General features: G+C 45.8%; 1 protein-coding gene across 1 annotated transcript in view; it reads left to right on the top strand.

The window, feature by feature from the left end:
- The window catches only part of BAZ1B (bromodomain adjacent to zinc finger domain 1B), a 64503-nt gene extending 53339 nt beyond the window's left edge, over positions 1-11164 (top strand). Inside the window, exons 14-19 of the mRNA XM_067705880.1 lie at positions 3147-3294; positions 4375-4522; positions 6360-6472; positions 8784-8929; positions 10318-10421; positions 10677-11164. Coding sequence (XP_067561981.1) covers positions 3147-3294; positions 4375-4522; positions 6360-6472; positions 8784-8929; positions 10318-10421; positions 10677-11034 — 1017 coding nt within the window. The 3' untranslated portion in view covers positions 11035-11164. The remainder of the gene's footprint in view (positions 1-3146; positions 3295-4374; positions 4523-6359; positions 6473-8783; positions 8930-10317; positions 10422-10676) is intronic.
- Positions 11165-12440: the final 1276 nt, after the last annotated feature.

Below are 12440 nucleotides of genomic sequence, written 5' to 3'. Positions count from 1 at the left end.
TAAAATCTGAGTGCCTATTGTTTTCGCCCTCGAAATTAGAGGCTAGCTGGAGACGAGGCTGGTCTAGATGGATAACTCAGTGGATGAAACAGGATCTAATGTATAATGCCAGGAGCGTTGGATTGGGGATTGGGAGACCTGGCCCTAAATTGCTGTGAGACCTTGGGCAAACTTTCTTTTCACGAAAAATAATAAATGAACATTACACACATGTGCACAGACATTCATAGCAGTGTTTGTTATTCAGCATAGTCAAAAAGCAGAAACAATCCAAATGTCTGCCAACTAATGAATGGATAAACAAAATGGATGTATTACTCAGCAGTTAAAATGGAGTGAAGTGCTGTTACATGCTGGGATGTGGATGAAGCTAGAAAACTTTATGCTCAGTAAAAGAAGCGAGTCACAAAAGGCCACATGTTATATGAAATGTCAGAATAGGTAAATCTATAAAGCAAAAGAAGATTGTGGTTGCCTAGGGCCGGGGAAGTGGTGGGTTAGGGTAGGGAATGGGGAATGACAAGGTTTCTTTTTTGGGTGATGAAAGTGTTCTAAAATTAAGATTATGTTGATAGTTGTACAACTCTGCAAATATATGAAAAGGCATTGACTGTACACTTTACAGGGGGAACTTGTTATCGATAGTATATAAATTATATCTCAGTAAATCTGTTTTTAAAATGAGGCTAAATAAGCTTATTCTCAAGATCTCTTCCAGTTTTCTTATATATATATATATATATATATATATATATATATATATATATATATATAAATTTATTTTTGTCTGTGTTGGGTCTTTGTTGCTGAGCGCGGACTTTCTCTAGTTGCGGCGAGCGGGACCTACTCTTCATTGTGGTGCGCGGGCTTCTCACTGCAGTGGCTTCTCTTGTTGCGGAGCACGGGCTCTGGGCGCACGGGCTTCAGTAGTTGTGGCTCATGGGCTCTAGAGCGCAGGCTTAGTAGTTGTGGCACACGGGCTTAGTTGCTCTGAGGCGTGTGGGATCTTTCCGGACCAGGGCTTGAACCCATGTCCCCTGCATTGGCAGGCGGATTCTTAACCCCTACGTCACCAGGGAAGCCCCTCTTTCAGATTTTTGTTTGTTTCTTTTAATGAGGGCACATGTGCTGGGTGTTCAGATTTTATAATTTATAGGAAATAAGTAAAAAGCAGTACTGTATACTGATGTTTTGTTTGTTTTTTTTTTTGCGGTACGTGGGCCTCTCACTGTTGTGGCCTCTCCCGTTGTGGAGCACAGGCTCCGGACATGCAGGCTCAGCGGCCATGGCTCACGGGCCTAGCTGCTCCGCGGCATGTGGGATCTTCCCAGACCGGGGCACGAACCCGTGTCCTCTGCATCGGCAGGCGGACTCTCAACCACTGCACCACCAGGGAAGCCCAACTGATGATTTTTTTAATGCTTTTGTGCATCTGACTGTCCACTAGAGGACAGCAAAGCCCATTTTAACCATTCCTTGGCTAATTGAGTGTTCTCAATAACACTCTTTTAGGAACCAAACCTGAAATTCTTAAATATATGTTCCACTGAATGAAGAGATTTGCATTAATTATTACAGTAAGAGAATCTGTGGTACCGTATGTCAGCTCTCCATTACATTAGGGGAGAAGACCTGCAAGGCACCTGTGATTGTAGATCTTACATCCTACTGAGGAGCTCTGAAAAGGGAAGGAAGGAAATTGTATTTCAAAGGCAGATGTTGAAATATCTTCACTGCAGGTTGGAGTAAGGAATGAGTCAGTTTCCATTAGAAGTTTAGCAGCCTCTTAAATAGATTTTTTCGATGTGTTTGTTACTTATCCTCATTATTCATAAATTTATACACACAAGGCTCTCAGTGGTTCTCTGTTTCTATAGGAAAGAGAATAGACAGCCTTTGGTCCCCTCCCTGAACTCTCACACTACAGATTCAGAAGTAGCTCAACTGTCTTTGTCCCTTGGCAGCTCTATTTCAAATTGAGCTGTGGCCTTTCAGGGATAACAGGCCTTTCTTAAAGGAGGAAGACTATTACTTAAAATAGGCTTTTTGCCTAGGACAGGGCAGTGAAACCAAGCAGTGCTGTTGTCAGTTAGCTAGAGCTAGCCAGGTTGTATAATAAAAGTAGCCAGCATGGCTAACTTTAGTTCAGTCATGACTGAGTTAAGCAGTATGACCTCCACAAGGTAGATGAGAGTGAGATAACCTAGTCTCTCAGCTTCTGGTATACTGCCGAAGCTTTACCTTGTCCAGCTCTGTTGTATTTTCTGACTGTCTGAGAATGATGTCCCCTATAATGGCATTTGTTTACATGGATGCTCACCCTAATTGTTTAGGCTTTTTTAGTGCTTTGAAAACATCCCCAAAAGTCACCTTTTAATTAATAAAACAGCAATACAAATAAATGAATTATCCTAAAATGGCATTTTTGTTCCTCCTCAGAATGTATATTTTATAGAGGGAGGGTTGAAAATTCCTAATTACTTTTTTCTCCATCCTCTTTTACTTTGCTAATTCTAAATTAATTTGCATTTTCTGATGATGAGTGGAGACAGTGTGGATTATGCTGAGAGTAACTGCCCAGAATGAAATCAGGCCAACCCCTGGGACTTTACAGATTTCACTTAAGTTAGAAGTTGGTGATAAAGTCAAGAGAATATTTCATATCAGTACTTAATACTTTTAAGAATTATAGAATGCTTTATAGATACTATTTACTATTTCTTGGCCCTATAATCTGGGATTATGGTACATATTAGTGCAGAAACTGATAATCTTACTGACCAAGCTACATGACATTGTTGCATACTAGCATTATTTACACAGTACAGATGTTCCTGCTTTTAAATGATACTGAATCTTTAAGTTGATTTCACTAGAAGTGACATGCTTCTAGTCATTTCCCCCTCCTTGAATTCTTTGTGTGACCTCTGGCAACTTTTTTCCACCCTTCCGAGCCTTGGTTTCTTCTGTAAGATAAATGGGTTAGACCAGAGGAGCTCTAGGAGGTGAATGTATCAGGATGCTCTCGTATCTTTACCTAGTTGTAGTCCTCTCTCTGTGTATACTGTCAGTATTATGTGAAAAATCCACATTTCATGTCTTTGAAGTCATTGTAGTAATGCTGGCCTGGTTTGGTCTCTGTTTAGGTCGCATCTGCTCTGGAAAAATGGAAGACAGCAATCCGTGAAGCTCAGACTTTTTCCAGAATGCATGTTCTACTTGGGATGCTTGATGCCTGTATCAAATGGGATATGTCAGCAGAAAATGCTAGATGCAAAGTTTGTCGAAAGAAAGGTATATTTAAATCAGAGTTGCTTATCTGAGTGTATTAGGCACTAGGACTTCCATTTGCAAGATCTTTTATCCCTTAAGAATTCTGTGTGCACAACTTTTAAATGTGGTGGTGGTGGGCCAGATTTTACCTTCTCCTGAAAGTCCATAAAATGCTAGTCGTTAAAGTCACACGCTCGCAAATCACAGCAGGCCCTTTGTGCCTCAGTTTTGAGTGTAAAATAAGAGCAGTTGATCTCGCCAATTCTTAGATTTTCTATAGGGAACAAATTAGTTTTAACTAAAATTTTAAATCTCTCATTATCTCTTAATTTTAGTCATCCATGATGACTACTGGGTGCTACCAGTAGAGGGCAGTATTTGAACGTTGTGAAGAATAGTTGGGTTTGGACCTTCTGGCATGGAATCCTACAGAGCGAAGCATTTGGACTGTTTAATGCTGAGAACTTTTAGAGCCCCATTATGTGTAAAAGGAACTAGATGGCTAAAAGCCCCCCAGTGGTTGACTTCTCAGTGGCTAAAGCTGTTTTGTGATTTACTTTACAAGGATGAAAAGACCTATGTAAAATCATTCAGTTGCTCTAAAAACTGATGTAGAATGAAGGTTGGAGAGGAGAAGTTATCATTTAAATTGGTTTGGTGTATTTTCAAATGTAGGGAAACCGAATGATTTAGGAGAACCATATCAGATATGAGTTGGGAAGCATTTGTGTCGTCGGGGAGGAGGAGGAAGGGCAAAAAATGTAATACTTCATGGGAGATTCGTTTCTTAGTGGGACAGGGGCAGCAAAAATCTCCTGCTACTGCTTGATTTTTTGCTATCTCCTAGTAAATGTTAACTGTCGTCTTCCAGCCCGGAGTATTTGGGGATATAAGTTAGAAGACCTGAACCCTAAATTACCTATAGTCTAGTTAATGCTACATTTTTTTTCAGAAGATGACTGAGTTTTTTTAAAATGGGGTAGCAGTGTACTAGAATGTTTGTTCTTCCATTGGGTTAATTGAGGCTGAGCAGCTCTTCCTTACAGCTCACTGACTACTGCCCCACTCCCTACAGTGCTGTACAAGTTTATCTCCTTGCAGGTGAGGATGACAAGCTGATCTTGTGTGACGAGTGTAATAAAGCCTTCCACCTGTTTTGTCTGAGGCCGGCCCTCTATGAAGTACCAGATGGTGAATGGCAGTGCCCAGCCTGCCAGCCTGCCACTGCCAGGCGCAACTCCCGTGGCAGGTGAGAATTTCTTCTTTTAAAAACAAATAAATTAATAAATAGCTGTTATACTTGAGCTTGGGTTATTCAAACTGAATGATGCTGAGGAGCTTTAAGTTCATCTTTTGTGTGCAGAGCCCCATCATTTAAGGTATTACAGTGGGGGCTCAAAGGGCTCTGATTTAATTTTAGCTTAATTGTCGACATTTCTTGTTTTCATTACCAGCTGTGTTTTATGTCTTCTTGGTCATACATTCTTCTCAAATAACATATCCTTTGTTTGCTTCCACTTCGCCCACTTCTTAATTTGTGATGACTTCTGCAGCCAGTCACTGCTAAAAATCCTGAAACTCACTACCTTCCTTACCTGTACCTACTCTTCCTTCCTTAGCATGATTAGAATTTTGGTGTCAACTTGGTGTCTTCCTCTCCCCCGTCTCCGTATTCATTCAACTTGCCAGATGTTATCAATTCAGTATCTAGATGTCTTAATGAGTCAGAATCCTGATGTCCATTCCCCATGGTCCCTGCTGTCATTTGGCCCTCTCCATCTCTCATCTGGGCTCCTTCAGTGGCTTCTCAACTCTACCTCATATCTTCCTCCCTCTTATCCATCCAGCTCTTATGGTGATACCAGAATGGTTTACGTAAGACAAAGATTTGCTTATGTCACTGTCGTGTTCAAAAACTTCGATCTTCCCCCTGCCTCTAGAGTAAAGTCCAAACTCCCTAGCCTAGCTTTTGAGACTCTCATTATGTAATACTAGCTGATGTTTTTCTAAGCCCTTGTTCCCATGTTTGTGTGCTTGTTACAGGCTGTTCATTGTGCATCCTTGCCTCTTGTGCTTTCCTCCCAGCTGGGAATATTCCCTGTCCCCAGAACTCCCACCTGGCTAAACTGACCATGGCCTACCTAAAATTTCACTGCTTTTTGGAAACATCCTTACATCCTTAGGATTACTTGTTCCTCCTCTGTGTTCCAGTTCAGCTTTCCATGTCCAAAGTTGTTTTTCGATGCATCTTGCCTTTTTGGTCAGTTTTATCCACGGCTGTCTTCCTATGAGATTGTTTCTGCCCTGAGAGTAGAGGTGGTGCTTTGTTCTTCATCCTCATCCCAGTAAGGCCAAACATAGGGCCTTGTAAAGAGGAGACGCCTAATGTTTGCTAAAGTTAATAACGTTGTTTTCCACATTGAAATTCGAGGTTGTAGAAGAGCAGCTTGTAGCAGTCTGGCTTGGTGTCTCTTTGAAAGGTCAGAGCTGTTTGATCCTGACCCTGCCTAACAGCATTACTCGGTTATTTCTCACTCCATTCCAGCTACACTTAGAGAGATGAGGCTGCCACTCTGAAATGGTGAGGCTTTGGACCAGCTGTTCTGAGCTGGGATTACCAGTGCTTTGATGTTATGGTCATCTGCAAGCTGTTTCAGCTCCTGGAAGGGGGCCATCAAGGTGGAGTAACACCTGTCTGGGCTGTTTATCCTTTCAGTCCACCCCAGCACTGGGGACAACTTTTAATACCTGAAATGTTACATTATCTGGCTGTTTTTGTGAGACAGAAGGAACAGAGTTTTGTTTTGTATGTTGAGGGGTGGGGGTTGCATTTTGGTCTTGGTTTTTGCTGCCATTAATATCGTAGCCAGAGGGTTTGGGGCCTGATAGAGGAGACACTCTGTTAAAGCTTAGGTTTTCATTCTGCTTCCTGTGTCCTGGCCTAGATTCAGGTTCCCTCCCCTTAGCATGAAATCTGTCTAGTCTGTGAAGAGGGAAAAGTTGCCACAATTTATGTGGGACTTTACCTTTCTTAGGACCCCTTCGGCCTAGATCCGTGTTCTCTACAAGTGTCTTTCCCCCCACAGGAATTATACGGAAGAGTCTGCCTCTGAGGACAGCGAAGATGATGAGAGCAACGAAGAGGAAGAAGAGGAGGAGGAGGAGGGGGAGGAAGATTATGAGGTGGCTGGTTTGCGACGTAAGTATTCAGTTTCTTTCATAGTTAACCTCACAGTCTTCTAAGCTGACTTGGAAAGACTGGGTTGGCGGTAGATAACCCAACAAGGCCATCGTGCCGTCTTCTTTTTTTCACAAGTTGTGGTGGAGGGGCGACTGCTGCCACGTTTTAAATGGGTTTTCAAGATGCCAATTAACTACCTTCCTATAAGGAGGTTGGGTGGCTTGGTCTCAGAACATCAAACTGGCAGATCCACTTGGTCCAAGATTTCATGGAATTCAAGGCCCCAGGTCTTGTTTATGACAGGTCTGCTGGTTCTGAGCCCCTCAGTGTGAGGATGGGGTAACAAGGGTCTAGACCCATTGCTGTCTCTTGCAGTTCTTTTGGCCTCTGGTGCAGTGTTGCTTTTAAAGAAGTTGTTTTTCTGTGGTTGCAGTGGTTCTTCTCTTCCCTGTAGTGTGCAGGGCTGTAGATTTGCTAGTTGGACAGGGAAGACTTTTTTCCATGGTTTAGGCGTAGTTGTTAGGAAGGTTCAGATCTGTTTCTCTCTAGATGTCAGTAGGGGGAAAAGGCCTCATCACATAAACTCACCTTGTTGACTCAGTCTCTCATGTTCGTTTTTTTTGAGGCTTTGAGAGTCGTGTCATTTTTGTTAAACCTTAAGTCCTGTAGTTGAGCCTTTTAACAGCCTCCCTTTTTGCAAAATATACCCTTCTTTGTAGGTTAATACAGACAGAAGATTTTGATGAGCTTTTCAAGAGAGGTACAGTTCCCAAGATCATAACTCCCTGGACAGTCGTACTTGCTGTAAAAGGAGAGAGAGGACGTTTGGCACTCCTGGTCCTTACTGTACTGGTGCTGTCAAAACCTGAGGACTTTGGGCTTGCACCCCTGCTACCGTCTTCCCCGATCCTGCAGGGTTTTCATTTGGGACACCTACACTTCTCTCATTCCTCTAGGGCTCCTTTTGTTTGTTCCCAAGGCATGATTTTTCAGGTATCTGAGTAAGGAGACAAGTAGTTCATTAACCCTGCATTACAGAGAGACCACGGAGTACTGCCAGAGTCGTGATTTGGATGCATGGTTGTCTAGGAACAGATTCTAAATATAGCAATGGACTGATTTTGTTTATTTTCCAAGTAATGGTTGCTTTCCACTTGCAAGTTATTCGTCTTTCCAGGGAATTGTTCCCTCTGCAGGTTTCTAGGGCCTTGTCTACCAAAAGGATCCAGGAAGTGTTTGGAACTTCAGAGCTTCTTGTCTACTCTGCCTTGTAGGCCACCAACGATGTGGTTCCCTAGTGCAACTCGAGGCCCTGGGCCGGTGGCTGTTCCCTGCATCCATCATTTCATCCTTGGCATCAGCTCCTTACCCTCTCTTCCTCACCTGGTCTTACAACTTAGAGAACCTAAAATAGTCAGTGAGGGGTCATCATGGTCTGGAAGTAGAATATAAAACATTGTTTATTGATTCTCTATATCATTGCCTCCGTATACCCCTATCTCTCTCCAAATTGCCCCTCCCCATTTTCCAGGGGAAAATTTGCTTAGTGGAGCAGCCTTGAGCTAATCCTGATGGAGCGTTGTTTCCTGAAGATGTATTGAGAAATGTTGGTTTGTCTGACATTGAGCGCCTGTTGTAAACCTGAGAAACAGGCAGCCTCGGGTGCGTTTGTAGTTTTTATTCTCTCTTGTGGGATCCCGAGCAGGGCTCTTGTGGAAGTGGCCGGGCCTACTGTCTATGGTTTTTAGAAATCGCAGAAAGCAGGACTGGGCTAGGCTTAAACTGGATTCAATGAGGCAGACTTCACATAAGTACTTCACATAAGTATCAGCTTTTCTCTGAAAAGATTGTGGTGGTGAGTATAGGGTAACTCTGGGAATTATGAAACAGGATCTGTTCCACACTCAGATTCCATCTTACATGTAAATACATGCGTTCTCAGGCTGAGCTTGGGCTGAAGGAATTCCCAGGCAGACCCATCAGCAAGTGGCTTTTTCTCCTAAGTGAGTCAGTTTACAATTGATTCCTTCCAGGCCCTCATTCCTGAGAGTAACTGAACAGGGTGGGGACAGAGAGTGGACGTACTAAAGGAACTGGCCTTCTGAAGAGACTCTTAAAAGGTCTTTGGCAGTTGCAGAAAAGTACCCATTCTTCCATCTGCTACTGCTGCCCTTAAAGTGTCCTGTGAGGTCGGCAGGAGACGGATAGCAAGAGCACCTCCTAACCAAAGGAAGCCATTGCTTTGCTTGTCCAGAGTATCACCCCTTCCATGGGCATGCTCCCTTCATCCTCAGGTCTGCATATTTTTTATGCATATTTTTTATTTCAGTGAGACCTCGAAAGACTGTCCGGGGCAAGCAGGGTGTCATCGCCCCTGCAGCAAGGCCAGGCCGACGACCAGGTAAGAAGCCGCATCCTACCAGGAGGTCTCGGCCGAAGGCGCCACCTGTAGACGAGGCTGAGGTTGATGAGCTGGTAAGAATTATTTATCATCTGCCCTCCAGCATTTCTGTTTCGTATCCCCCACTCCAGCATTAGGAATTCAGCAGGCAACAGGTGGGAGCCTCCCCTCTGCTCCCTCCTCCCTAACTTTGGAGACTGATGAGGCAGATGGATGGGCCTGTAGGCAAACGAGGCAGCAGGCCCTCCGGGAACAGCTATGTCCGGCATTCCCCTGCTGCAGCCTGCAAACATCTCCTCTAGTTAACAGGCAGCCTGCGACTTGTTAAGGATTTTAAAATAGTATCCATGTGTCTCCCATGGCTCAGAGGGGCTGGGTCTCCGTTGTGGGAATGTCAGCAATGTTGGAGCCTCACTTACTCTTGGGTCTTTTGCCGACAATTGTCATGGGAGGGACATTACCCTCCCCTCTGCTCCTCAACCAATGTAATTTTAGTGGTTTTACTTTAGGTTTCACTTGAAGTTTAAAGGACAGAAAGAGGCTCTTGAAAATTTGCTTCTTTTGACAGATTAAATTGGAGTTGGAGGTGGGCTGGAGGCATAAAGCAAGCCGTTAGGGTGCTCAAAGGGCATTGCAGGCACCTCCTGTGTGCCTGGCCCTAACCCCTTCAACTCTGTGCCTCTACTTCTGTGAGTCACGGCCTGTTCCTGCCACCTGGAAGGGAGGCACGCCCCTTTCTCTTTAGCCACTTAGCTGCTGCAGGCCTGCAGGGGAGAGCCCAGGAAAGGAATTGTACCTTTTGCTTTTCCTCCCTCTGACACCCCACCCCCACAAAATTGGCTGCGGGTGGTCCCCATAACCCACCTGGCTTTCTGCAGTTGCTTGTTTAAACTCATCCGCAGTGTGACCGTAATCCCAGGTCCATCTGCTCTCAGAGGGCTAGCGTCCTGGTGACAGTGGCCCTCTCTAGCTGGCCCCTGGCAGGACTGCTGTAATACAGCAACTGCTGCATGTCCTCCACTGCTTTGCTCACCGTCCACCAGGGAGGAGGCAGGTGGGCTAGTGCCCCCTGCTGAGAGCGCTCCCTGCGTGCAAGTCAGATGATTTTTTTTTTTTTTCCTTCTTTGCGGTACGCGGGCCTCTCACTGTTGTGGCCTCTCCCGTTGCAGAGCACAGGCTCTGGACGCGCAGGCTCAGCGGCCATGGCTCACGGGCCTAGCCACTCCGCGGAATGTGGGATCTTCCCGGACCAGGGCACAGACCCGCGTCCCCTGCATCGGCAGGTGGACTCTCAACCACTGTGCCACCAGGGAAGCCCAATTCAGATGATTTTGGCCGTCTCTGCTCCGAGAAGATGATTGACCTTTTTCTTTTCTGTGTTAAGCAGATATATGCGTTTCCTGCCCTGTCCACTCTTCTTTTCTCAGACCTGTAATAACATGTCGTCTTTCTTTGGTGCCAGGTACTTCAGACCAAGCGGAGCTCCCGGAGGCAAAGCCTGGAATTGCAGAAGTGTGAAGAGATCCTCCACAAGATCGTGAAGTACCGCTTCAGTTGGCCCTTCAGGTGAGCTCCGTGGCCTCAGGCGCAGGGGAGTAGGCCCAACCTTGCAGCTGAACCCCGAGGACACATCTCAGTGGCAGGGAAATGAGCTTCCAGACTAGCAGAGCCCGCTCTGAGTGCAAGCGAACACAGTTGCTCTGTCTGCCAGTGGGCTGGTCTCAGCAGGGTGGGCGTTCTGGGGCTGGTGGTTTGATAACAAGGTTTCTGTCCATTGGATTCAGGGCTGCGCTTATCTCACCATTTGGTTCTTCTCCACAGAGAGCCCGTGACCAGAGATGAGGCTGAGGACTACTATGACGTGATCACCCACCCTATGGACTTCCAGACAATGCAGAACAAATGTTCCTGTGGGAGCTACCGCTCTGTGCAGGAGTTTCTTACTGACATGAAGCAAGTGTTTACCAACGCTGAGCTTTACAACTGCCGAGGCAGCCATGTCCTAAACTGCATGGTGAAGACAGAACAGTGTCTGATGGCTCTGTTGCATAAACATCTTCCTGGCCACCCATATGTCCGTAGGAAACGTAAGAAGTTTCCCGACCGGCTTGCTGAAGATGAAGGGGACAGTGAGCCAGAGCCCGTTGGACAGTCCAGGGGACGAAGACAGAAGAAGTAGAGAGGCAGGGGCCCTGGTAAGGGAGCTGAGGTTGGGGGAATCGAGGGAGAGAGCGAGGGAGGGGGGAGGGAGGCGAAAGAGGACGCTGGAGAAGAACGTGGAAGGGAGGAGGTCACGGGGAGCCCAGGAATGCCTGTCATCCGAGCTTGTGCCGTGTCTCCAAAACTCTCCATGGGCCTTAATCAAGCAGAGCACTTTGGAGAGCCTAATACTGGGTTGGTGGTCTTTGCCCAGAAATACTGTGGGGGATAGATGGCCTTAACCCCCCTTTCCGAGAGTTTCCAGGAAGAGTCCCAGGGTATGGCTTTTCTTGTGAACCCAATTCCTTTTCTTTCTTCTTTCCTAAGGTCCCTCCCACTTTGGCCACCACAACAGTGCCAAGCCCTCTGGTCTCCAGGGGAGGGATTACTGTATTACGTAGAAGGATGAAGGGTAATCAGGCCAACTGGGTTTTTTAATCTATATTTATACACAGTCTTGTTTCTTTAAGCCTGTGCTCTGTCTCTCCCTCCCTCCCTCTCAGGTGATGGTATCAGTGAGTGCCATACAGAATTCTGTGTTCACCAGCATCATGAAACAGTTGTGGTCTGTTGAGTTGATCTTGGCAGAGTAAAGGGATATGTCCTGTAGCCATTCCTGAGTACCCCTCCCCTTCCTTGTGACAGCTCTCTCCCCACTCCCGCCCCACCTTGCCCCCTGGAAAAAAAACCCTAAGGCACTTCACTCAGAGACTGGAGCCCTGCTTGTAACCATGCATATAACCTTTACTTTGATGGGTCTGGCCAGAGGGGTGTTGGAGCCCAGCCCACCCACATACCAGACAAGCTCTTAGGGGAGCAGAAGAAAAGCAGGAAGAATTTAAATGTTTAATTTTTTTTAAATTGACTTTTCTAGTTATTAAAAGTTGCTTGTTTCAGCAGTGATATTGTATAAAGAACATCTTGTAAAAATATTTCTGTCATCTTGCTTTGGCACATGTACAGTACAGTTTATATGATAACGTGTTTGCTTTACTTTGCCCAGTCTCCTCCCTTGGCCCATCGTCTCTCCTTTAGAGAAGTTGGGTTGGGGTTCATCAGGGCCAGCAGTGGGGACCTGGTCATGGACGATCCCTCTGCCTGCCCTGGTGGCTGTTTCCGCCGCCTCTGTGTGCAGTGCCCCTGCTGTGCTGTTCTGGCCTCAGACTCAGGCTCCCCGGGAACCTGAATCTCTCAGTGCTCAGTGCCGGGGTGGGGGGCGGAGGGCAGGAGGAGGGGCTCCACGGCCCCTTCCCACAGTGAGTCTAGCACTAGTAGTTATGTTTAGGCAGAACTTTGTAGTCTTCTTTCCCTTTTATGGCAGATTTTGATAAAAACACAAAACAGGGTTTAATTTCTTTTTTCTGTCAGCTTTGAATTTGGAAAAAT

This window comes from Pseudorca crassidens, chromosome 15 (assembly GCF_039906515.1).
Source record: "Pseudorca crassidens isolate mPseCra1 chromosome 15, mPseCra1.hap1, whole genome shotgun sequence".
NCBI lineage: Eukaryota > Metazoa > Chordata > Mammalia > Artiodactyla > Delphinidae > Pseudorca > Pseudorca crassidens.
Note: the sequence above shows the minus strand (reverse complement) of the source record. Positions and strands in the feature narration are given on the sequence as shown.